Source organism: Ips typographus, linkage group LG5 (genome assembly GCF_016097725.1).
Source record: "Ips typographus isolate SLU linkage group LG5, UJ_Ityp_2.0, whole genome shotgun sequence".
Taxonomy (NCBI): Eukaryota; Metazoa; Arthropoda; class Insecta; order Coleoptera; family Curculionidae; genus Ips; species Ips typographus.
This window is the reverse complement of record NC_138426.1, coordinates 11,459,712-11,471,359: the sequence shown is the minus strand read 5'-3', so window position 1 is coordinate 11,471,359 and position 11,648 is coordinate 11,459,712. Positions and strand designations below refer to the sequence as shown.

Here is an 11,648-nt window from a genome sequence, read left to right as displayed (position 1 = left end):
GGTGAAACTAACTTCCACTTTGAAAACCATGCCTAATAACTACTTGACAAAGGAAAAAGAACTTCTTAACAATTTTAGTAAAAGTTTACCTGCAATTTTGCACTGCACGGTTAAATTTAACTGGACGATACTGTCGACTACATAGTGAAGTTAATTAAGGTATAAACCATCCGGTGAAACTAACTTCCACTTTGAAAACCATGCCTAATAACTACTTGACAAAGGAAAAAGAACTTCCTAACAATTTTAGTAAAAGTTTACCTGCAATTTTGCACTGCACGGTTAAATTTAACTGGACGATACTGTCGACTACATAGTGAAGTTAATTAAGGTATAAACCATCCGGTGAAACTAACCTCCACTTTGAAAACCATACCTAATAACTACTTGACAAAGGAAAAAGAACTTCTTAACAATTTTAGTAAAAGTTTACCTGCAATTTTGCACTGCACAGTTAAGTTTTTTTAAGTTAACTATATAGTCGACAGTAACGCTCAACATGCGTTGATAAGGGAGACGGTCGGAGGCTCCGCCTCATAACACCATGATGTAGTCGTCCCGAATTCTGCAATCCGCACCGGGTTCGTAAATTAATTGAATAGTAAACCATTTCCTAAATTATAATAAAACGCGAGTGCCAAACCGTCCAGAAAGCTGCCCTCATCATTGTTTAACAAATGTGTGGATAATTTATTTAATTATTGTAATATTTTGTGCATGTAAAAGGTACGGTTTAAAGTGATACTTTTGGAAATTAGGTTTGAAAGTTTTATTCCGATTCACTAAGTTGATAAACCAACTATTTTGTCATTTAGTTGTAACTGCTATTTAGTTATTAAATTATATTTTTTTACCAAGTGGTTGGATTCTGCCTCTGAAACAAGATCTCGGTAAAGGCGTTTATCAAAGTAATAGACGCAAAGAGAAGAGATTTTTGAACGATACAGCAAGGGTTGTACGTTCCGTTTTCTAAAGTATGGATGAGAGTGAGAATCAGAAAACCCCAACCCAGTGGTGGAGACAGACCGATTATTCTGCTGTTTAAGTTGGGTCTTGGAAAGATCGTGGATAGGAGAGTGAATGTAAGTTTTTTGCTAGTTGAATACATTCTATTGACATTAACATTTGACAAAAACTTTTGGGATCTCCTTTGAATATTATGTCTCTAAAATTAAGGAAATCTATACATATAACAACTATACAATACATAGACTTAGATCCGGAAATCCAGGTGGCCGATGTGCAGCAGTTTGTGAATACAACTTATTCAAATAATTCTTGTCAATTTACGTGAAACTCATCTTCCATTATTCGTGAATCGTTAATAAAGATTCACTACGTTAAAAGTTCTTAAAATAAAGTTTTTAAATTTTCCTGAAAGTTATTAAATGTGTTTTAAACAGTGCTAAGCATAATGGACAGACATTACAAAATTTCTATTATTACATTATTATCTCCCCCTCGATACAGCAATTTGAAGTATGTCACACGCATATAAATCTATTTGAGGTACAAGTACGTAATTGTTACCAGTCAAGATTTTATGAATGCATAACATAAATCAATTATTATTATTAATATAAATGAACGTTTTTTTTAGTTCAACCGATAAAGTATTTCAAGTGTCTCTAACCCAAACGGGTGTGAACATTCTGCAACACCAATACATTTTCTTCAACAAAAAATATGGTGTTGTGTGTGCTTGCGTGTGATGTGTTTTGAATTTTGTGTTGTGTAAAGAACAAAACAAAATTATACAGTGGCCAAGTTTGAAAAAGGATAATCAAATTCTACCTTTACCAGCCATGAAAATGATTTTGATGATTATTAGATTAAGGCTGCTTAGATGATGATAGAATGGGATAAGAAGTGTAAGTCAAAAGCGACACTTTTTACGGTACTACAGGGTATAGTTAATTCTAAGAAACAGTCAGTATACGTCACAAGATTGTTTGTAGAATAGTTTAGTTAATTTGATGTATTTGAGCAGCCAGAAGGAATAACAATAAAATGCCATTTTTGTTGTAAGAAATTAATTCATTCTATTAAAGGGTAATAATGCTTTTAGTACCTATTTATGATGGATACGTACAGTTCAAGACAGTTTCAAGGGTTTTTTACTGTCGCTGAAACACCAAAAAGTAACCAAAATACAGAATTGTGAAAGTTTTGGATACAATATCTCGAAAAGAGTTGCACTTTTTGAAAAAGAAAATGTTTAGAATAACTTTCTGTACCCAGTGGACTAAGTTTACATGCACTCAGAATTGAATAAACGTGATCACAACTGGCAAAGTTAAATTGTTTTTTTAACACCTTGTATATGTTCAATCGTTTTGCAGTTAGCACGAGATGAAAGAAAAGCTTCAGACAAACTCTTTGAGCTTGTTGCAGTCGTTGAAATCCCAAAAATAGTAAAGATACGACACTTTCAAAATTGTGATGCAATTTTCAAAAAAAGTCAAGTATCTCGAAAACAGTTAGAGTTATGAAAATTTTAGATGCGATTAAACAAAAATGTTCTTAATGACATTATGTTTTCTTTTTGTTTTTTGAGCACCTAGTATATGTTCAATCGTGAAACCCCAAAAATAACGAAAATGTTGAACTTTCAAATTTTTGTTGCAATTTTTTAAAAAGTTGTATTTCTCGGAAACGGTTAGAATTACAAAAATTTTACAAGAAACCCAAATTGTTCAGAATAAATTTTCTTACCCCGCGGACTATTAGCTTTCTACTGAAATGTATATGGACGAAGAGTATTGTTCAATATTAACAGATATTTTGTGTTCAGGGTAAAAATTGCACAAAATTTTTATTTCTTTTTGTAAAATAACTTCTTACAACTCTTCTTCATAAGAACCTTGGTTTTTAGCCTAGTATTTTATTTAAAAGTCCGATCTGGAAGAATACTTCCATTTACAGCTCAGAAATCAGGACTGACTTTCTTTTACTACCAAGTTAGATTAAGTATCCAAAATTCCATTGTTTTCACACCAGGGTGCTAATTCATGAAAGCAGGGCTTCTCAGGAGAAGTGCTGATAGAACGTGACAGAAGACTTGATATAATTGGGCAGGTTCTTGTCACATTCTGCATACATTTCTCTTAATAACTCCCTTCCCTTGTTTCAAGAATAGACACCCAGAACAATCTTATAAATTTTCCCCAGTCAGTTGGTTTAAGAGTAACCTGGGAGAGTTTTTAAGCAACCAAGTGAGTTATTTCTACAGAATATGACAGGAACCCGTTATTGTCAGCTTCTTCTGTCACTTTTTCTTTAAAATTCCGTTCACTGCTTTACTGATGGAGTTCCTGCAACCTGGCTGATTGTGTGATCAACCTGTGACGTAAATTGACTGTTTCCTGCACCAAACTATAACAAGACGAGAAAGAGAGAAAAAGAAAGCGGAAAGTCCACCAAATTACACACATCGAACAAGCAAGCGTCACTAAGAATGTAATAAACCCAGTCCGGGTTGTTTAAGTATACGAACCAACGCACTGACCTCTCCGCCGCCACTGATTCCATGGTGCGTCTCATGAGCGGGTACTGGTCGAGTACCGCGTTGAAATGGTCCACGGACAACGAGAACAGGTTGCAGTACGTTTCTGCTCGTACAGAGGCGACTCGTCTCGCGTTGGTCAGTAGGCAAATTTCGCCAAAGTAGGAACCGTCACTTAGGCTGGTGGCCACGTCGCCACTGGCCATCACTATGTCGACGATACCTTCTTGGATAAAGTACATTTTTGTTCCGATTGTGCCTTCTTTTATTATAATATCACCTTCAAAAAGAAAACACAAATTAGTAAATGTTTACCATTAAAAGAAATAACATATTTGCAGAAAAGAGTTGGGCAAACTGATGTAACGTTGTTTACCAGTCAAATTTGTTTCGTATGTGTTAGACAATGATACTGTAGTACTAACATTCTTGAATTCTTAAACTCATTTACCATAAAAGCTACTTTTAGGAGGATAAGTTATTGTTTAATTAAAGATCAATTGTATGGGTGTTGATAAATTTGAATATTAGTAAGTCCAAATGATATGAATAACGTTTGTCAAAATTGTTTAGTAGCGTTGATACAGGAGGATATTGGTCTTTATTTCCCCACTTTATTTTATACGCTTACTGGATATTATTCAAAAATTACAGTTTTTTTAGTTTCCTTGTTCAATTTGGAGAAAGAAGTATTTCTTGTAAAATTTTGATTTAAAATTCTGTTTGCAAGATTACGTTTTAAAACTCAAAAAAAAGAGAGGATTCAAATTTGGTCATCTGGGAGGTTTACAAGTTAATTTTTGACATTGAAAATAGTCAAAGAAATACGATGTTTGGACTAATTTTTTTTTATACAACTCAATTTTCTGGACTGAAACAAGTCTGGAATTCAATTAAACACTGGAAACAGTCCAAATTCATTTTTTTAGACTAATTTATTTCTTAAAATTAGTTTTTAAGACGAATATTGTAGCATTAAGTTCCAACATTTTTAGCTTTATTACTGAAGAGTCTGAAACTTGACGTTTACTATTATAAATAGGCTTAAACTCGATTTTTCAGTCTTAAAGCAATAAAAATAGTCCGAACTACTTAGAAATGCTTCAATTTTTTGAATCGATGAGTGTAGAAGTCAGTTTAATAGCGAAGAAGCTTGAAGTGACATTTTAAAGACTATGTACAGTATACAAACCGGCTTTCAGGTCTGATAAGTCAAAAACTTTGTGAAGATAGTCTTGAAATTAGATTTTTCAGGCTGAACACAGTCTTAAAGCACTAAAAACAGTTTAGATTTTTCAGAAATGCTCGAAGTTTTAGCATTGACGTCTCTAGAAGACAATTTAATAGTGACAAAGCTTGAAATGACATTTTTAAGACTATAGTCTCTAAGTCTCTAAGTCTAAGTCTACTATGTCAAAAATTTGGTGTGAAGGTTGTCTTGAAATTCGATTTTCCAAGCTGAGAGCAGTTTTAAAGCACTAAAAATAGCCAAGAGTTTTAAGAAAATGAAAAGCAAATTTATTTTCAAGACTAAAGTAATGAAATTTGGTTTCATATTATGAAAACTTACTTCAAATGCAAATTTTAAGCTTCTGATGTTACTTTTTATTGGTTCAGATTAACTTTTTGTGGTGTCACAATTTTTAAGCTGCCCAAGTTAATTTTCTCCGTTTTAAAGTCAATTTACTGGTTTCTATGTCAATTTTCAAGACTAAAGTCCTTCAATTTGTCCGCAAATTATGAAAACTGGCTACAAAGACATTTTTTAAGCCTTTTAAGTCAATTTTCAGCCTTTTCGAGACAATTTTTAAGATGAGCTGAACAAAACAATCTTAATGTATCTACGCCACTGGACAATTTTGAGAAGTCATTAACACTACATAATAAGTATTAATTTCATAAGTGTTCCAACGGTCTGACAGTTATGACAAAAAAAACGATTTTTTAAACTAAGATATGAACTGTATTTTCCTTAGAAAGCATTTTTCAGGAAAATAACATAATGCATGTCAACTTATTTTTTTGATGGGCTATCGAATGGTGAATTATTGACATTTAAAACTGGACCACCCTGTATATTAACTAAATATGACGGTAAAATTCCCTGCGGTGTTAAAAATGAGATGATATTTTAATAATTGACACAAATTTGTTTCAAAAGCTTCGAAAGTACCAGAACAATTGCTTCCTAAAAATTTGAAAATACGAGAGCGAGTTTGCCCAATTCCGCATCTTTAATTCATAAACGTAAGCGTAACCTTTCCACCCAAATTGCAAAGTGAAATCCTCCAAATTATTAATTGATGGCCGCCATCCAAGTTTGTGGTGTATAATTTAAGCGAAAAAAACTCGTCTTTATTGCATTTTATCAACTAATTATGCAATTTTCAAACTTACCCGGTTGGAAGACTTCATATTTCAACTTAGTAACCACGTCCGATACGAAATTTGAATCGGCGTTGGCAAAAAATGGCACACTGGCGACCAAAGATCGACAGTTGTAGTTTATGACGTCTTCGCGGAGCTTTTCGGACAGTTCCCCCAGGATAATTTCCTCGTCGAAGAATTTACCCTGGTAACGATGCTCAAAGTATTCTGTGATTCGTTGGCGCATTTCTCGAGGCAGCTTGCGATAGGCCATATACTCCTCCACTTGTTTCACCTACAGAAAATATCATTTCACTTCCAGCTTCTTTTTGGTAGAGGTAATAGAATTAGGTTACCTTTTCCCTGTATTGTCTCCTGGACGAATCCAAACTCTGAATCAAATTAGTGGCATGTCCAAGGAATAGAGCATAGCAAGTCGCTCCGGAAATCATAGAAAGCATCGTCAACCACATATCCACCAATGATTGTGGAGGAAACCGACCATAACCAATGCACAACATGTGAGACATTGCTTTAAATAACGCCCAAGAATACTGTTCCAACCAATAGGCCTCCTACAGGAATACCAGGGTGTGTTTTGGGAATTTAAGCCAACAAAACTAACATACTTGCAACTCATTAATGGCTACCCAAGAATTAGCAGGAAATCCTTGCAACATAGGCACAAGAAACTGCAAACATCCGCTCCAATGGCCGATTAGCAACATCATGCATATCAAGTTGAATATCCGCATGAATACGCTAGCCATATTTAAAAACTGAAAAAGAAGAAACATTATTACGGATAAACTAGGAATGGAAGCGAATAGAGAAAAAGTTCCTTTAAGCCCAGTGAATCCTACCAAAATTGCATTAGTTACCAAGAGAAAAAGGATCTACACTTAAGTACAAAAACACCAGTTGCAATTTATAATACTGTAAATACCATAGCCCCTACAGTTTTTTTTGTGTCCCTCTAATCCTTACTTTGCTGTAATTCCGCATCTGAAACTCAACTTTAAGTAGTATTATCAACATATCAAGTTTTTCATTCAATAAAGGATTTACAATGAAATTGTCTTAAAGACGTCGAATTTTACAGTATCCAAAAATGTGTGGAAAATTATCCATACAAAACCAATGGTAAAGAGACAGAGAGAACCATTGCAAACTAATGCTCGCGACAAAGACAAACCTTCTGTGATTCAGCAATAGTTTATTTGAAAAGAGCAGAGCAATAATGACACTTCTGACAAACTTACAATAAACCTCCTGACGAACTGTCAAATTACGTAACGTTTGTTAGGTTGTCACTGCTATGTTCTCTCGACCTAGGCTTCATAAATGACATGTGACAACCTAACGAGTGTGACGTAATTTGACAGTTAATCACAAGGTGTTCTGTCAAAAGTAGGCAAACTAATCTAAGTCTACATGTGAAGCATTTTCTCAGCACAGTGGGTCGTTTGTGATTGGTCAAAAAAAGCAGCTATCAGCTTGTTGCTTTTTCTTGACCAATCACAAACTACGACAGGGCTGTGTTGTACTACAAATGTGGACATGTGGAATGTTGGTTCTACAATGTGGAATGTTTGCAATGAATATCTCTTTCTTAGTAATTTTTTTAAATGTGTTCACCTGAGGTTAAAGTAAAAATGTTTTAAAAAATATACAGGGTGAAACAAGGTTGTGGTCATATCTAAATCATACATGGAAAGTCAAAAACTAACGGTTGTACTTTGTAAATAAAGTTTCCACACTCTGTATATCAACTTGCTAATCTGCAATTAATTACGATTTTTAAACCACTTTAACCCTGCCACTCTGATTAATAAGACACTTTTCACAGCAAAACTCTGTCTGAACATAACTTGTCAATTTGACAGATTTTTTAATTTTTTGTGTGTGGCGATTTTCATCATTTTATTTATCTTATTACGGACAACGTCAGAAACGTACACACTTCAGAAAAACTACCATTTTTCACTACTGACCATTTTGGAAATTTACTCTAAACTAGACAGGAGCAACAAAAGGAGAAGCTGCCAAAAAATATACTTAATATGGCCATCATACTTACCCAAGCCAATCATCTGAACACCCTGTAAAAATTAAAGAAAATCCCCCCAAACATTGTTTGGAAAGATGGTACGCAGTCAAACATTTTAGATACAATTTATAGTGCAAAAGCTCTGGTGTTTATAATTTGAAACATTTTTTTAACATAGAGTTAGTTAAACCGGATTAAGTACGCTGCATTTTTGGCGTGACTGTGAATATGCAAAAGGTCCCAAAGTGGTGATATTGTTGAGGAAAACCTTTGGTTTAGCACTCGTAAAATTGTGAGGGTGTGTAAAACTTGGTTAGTGACGTAGATTAAGAACACCGCGATTTGATTGTAGTGTCAAAACGAGCCAACCTAAGTAATCATTAGAAAGGAGAAATGTCACATATGAATGAAACTATGTTAGTACATTTCTAAGCCAGCACATCATAAAAACCTGTTAAGTGATATCTGCTTTATTATACCATACAAATTGCGCTTATATCTACTAGTTAATCGGTATTCAAGATCAGCTGATTCTGAGTCTGAGGAACAATACAATAGGATCAATATTAGTCCATTACATGTATGTAGAATTGGAAACATTGGCATAACACTTTTATCCTAGGATGATACTAGGCAGGGTGGATTAAGCTGATACATAATTAAGTTTTCACAAAAGGGTGGGATTTAAGGGGTTTATTTAATGGAGAAAATTTGTTGATGTGCAAGAATAGCTTCAAGTCTAGCTTCGCCAAAAAAGATGACAACATTTCCACAATTGGTGAAGAAAATCTTACTATCTACACATAAAAGCCAAAGTACTGACGCTTGGGAAGATCAGATGAACGATCAACCAAAAAACCTTATTACCACACTTGTCCGGTTTATTCAAAAAATGAGAAATTGCGTTGAAATTGTGACAGCATACAACGGTCTTATATCTTCTAAAATTAATTGGAGCACTCTGGACAAAAGTCACACAAACCAATAAGTTTAAAATCAATGAAAAGGTTTGTTCTTAGATATCAAAGAGGACATCTTAAAGACTTTTCCTCGAAATGAACGTCAATATTCTAATCAACCAGTAAAATGGACAGACTTAGGTCTGTATGATCTAAATAGGCTCCTTTCAATATCTGATGTTTCAACAGATTCAATTAATATCACTGAAGAAAAAGATATTGGTACGCTCACGTGAGAAGAATGGAAGAGGGAAGACTGAAAGAGCACCCGGAAGACCACCTAAGAGATGGAAGGACAGCTGGCAGTCCACCTCCCAGGAACTGATCCAGAGGAACCTGCAAAACCACTAACAGATCGCGCGATCTTAAATATGAATAAGAAGAAGAAGAAGAAGAGACAAAATCGTCATTTGTCGAATAACCACAAAACATTTTAAAGATTTCTGCCTTTTCAAGAAAAGCAATTAAAGAACCCTCGCATGCAAACTAGTCTCCATTAGTATTTCCTACTATTGACCATCTGTATTAGCATTGAAACTTACAGAACCCAAATTTGGATCATTTCTATGCATACATCATTCTTCCTCTGATCTTCCTCACTAGAACGATCTGTAAAAACCACGATAAAGGCAGCAGGAAGAATGGTATACCCTCAATGAGTTTTCTCTCCAGTACTATACAGTGTGTCCCAAATTGCTTCTACATGTATTGGGATCTCGAAAACGGTAAGAGCTACAGAGTCGGTTAAATGGGGAAAGTTTTAGAGAATTTTATGTGAAACTTATTTCCGGTTTTCAAATTAAATTGTCTATCTCGGTTTTCCGGAAAACTGGGAAAACGTCAGAGGCTATTTTACTCACATTCCAACCAAAGAAGATTGGAAGAATGATCTTTCAGTAAAGGCAGATAGTGGTCTAATACATAGATGACTGTCGGAATTTGAAAAAAAAATTGATTGCTAAAAGTAAACTGGCAACAGTGTTTAAAACGAAAAAAACTGATAAGAACACTGCATAAAGGAAGTAAAGAACAGATACATTTAATTAGTAGACTGACCAATGGCTTTCTTTAATGGAAATATTCAATGGTTCTCTCTTCAATGGTTCTCTCTTCTGTATGATGGGCTGGCTGGATTTCACTTAAAACCAATGATTACTTATGGTGGTTTGTTTTGAAACACTGTCTATTGATTTCCCGCTAGAAAACTTGAAAACTAGTCTAACTAGTTAGTTAAAAACTACCTACTTTAAGAGTTTCAAAAAAATCCTACTCAATCAAAAATCACGCATTTGCATCAAGCTTTTGAGCGCTAGTTTCCGTGTCCTAAGGAGCTAGAGACGGTCCCAAAAACAGCCCAAAAAACAGCAAAGTGAAACTAGCTTAAATCGTGTTTATTTAAGATCATTCAAACCTACTGAAACTGAAAAAAAAACGATGCAAATGGGTTCTAATGATGAGTCCCTTACAAACGTCTAATGATGTAAGTGAGTCCCGTTTTCCGGCTCGAGTAACCGCGCGCCCCCTTCTAAAACAAAAAGGAATAACAGCTCTTGTTACTTGAAAAAACGAAACTATATTAACCAACTTGAACTCTCATACAATAAAGAATGTAAGATTAAGTGAAAAATCATAAAATTCTGTGTCGAGACAGATGCGGAAGCGAAGCGCCTGTTCATGCGCAATGCCACAAGCGGGTCATGAAGCACAGTTTTACCTTAAAGATGAGATTGCTCTTCGTGCTCGCCTTGTTCAGGTCGGAACTGTATCTTCCTCTTCTTTCGGTTCGCTTTTTTTGCAGATTCTGCAAGATCTAGAAAGCGAAGAACACAAGATAATAGAATAGGAAGCGTTAGTGGCGTCGGCCTGAAGAACGACGTTCGTTTTTAAAAAGGAAGATTAAGAGACAATGTTAGTGAACTGGCTGCAGTCTCAAGCGCATGCACAGATAATGTGTGATACATTGATAAGCTTTTTTCTTGCATATCATTAAGTGTTAGTGTTTTTTTTTCGTAATTAGTAATATATTATTATTCATTTTCATTATATCTTTTAGTTATATGGTTTTATACTAGAAATGGAAATAACCATAAAACACTTTTGGCACCCGGTTTTTCCAAGAATAACTTAACCGTACTTTATAGTGTTGTCAACTGGGGAATTGAAATCGTCAGCTGTTGGTAGGACAAAATTAGGTTAGAACTACCATTCGTTTGTTCTTTTGTTTTTTTGCGGATTTTTGATAAAAGGATTAGTTGTTATGTTTAATTTAAGTGAGACCATAATTGACAAAACCGTCTACCTGTGCCTAATAGTGTATTTTGTTAGTTATCTCGTGTATTACACTGTTTTGGTTCTCGAATGTCCTAGTTTAGCTGTTTGTGAGAGAGAGAGACTTACGTCATAGTTTGAAGTATAAGAGAGACTAACAATGTCAAGAATATTCCCTTGAATCCATAGAAGCATACACATATAACCAGCTGGGCTAGGACCAGAAGTAGTAGTTAATGATTTGATTGTTGTGTAATGTATTTATAAACAACGTCGAATATACGATGTTAAACAAAAGTATTAGGTGGAGTATTAGTGAAAAAACGTGAGATTGGAGATCCAGGAAAGCAACGAAGACTACGAGGACAGAAGAAACCGACCAAAATTGCAAGAAGTTTGACTATTGAATGCCTTTATGTACCCAACGTTGATGAGATGAAAGCTGAAATGAAAGAGGAAGTGAGAAAAAAAAGCAATTCAAGAAAGTCAAAACCGTAAT

The 11,648-nt window shown here is 34.7% G+C and overlaps 1 protein-coding gene across 12 annotated transcripts in view; it reads right to left on the bottom strand.

Annotated features, from left to right (window-relative positions):
• The window catches only part of Ih (hyperpolarization activated cyclic nucleotide gated potassium channel Ih), an 87,740-nt gene that overhangs the window by 7,975 nt on the left and 68,117 nt on the right, over positions 1–11,648 (bottom strand). For 7 of the 12 annotated variants that reach the window (XM_081980619.1, XM_081980618.1, XM_081980628.1 and 4 more), the window contains 5 exons: positions 10,596–10,691; positions 6,502–6,651; positions 6,229–6,447; positions 5,903–6,167; positions 3,497–3,785 (listed from right to left, as the gene is read on the bottom strand). In XM_081980619.1, coding sequence (XP_081836745.1) covers positions 3,497–3,785; positions 5,903–6,167; positions 6,229–6,447; positions 6,502–6,651; positions 10,596–10,691 — 1,019 coding nt within the window. The remainder of the gene's footprint in view (positions 1–3,496; positions 3,786–5,902; positions 6,168–6,228; positions 6,448–6,501; positions 6,652–10,595; positions 10,692–11,648) is intronic. The other 5 variants (XM_081980621.1, XM_081980620.1, XM_081980627.1 and 2 more) reach the window with 3 other exon arrangements.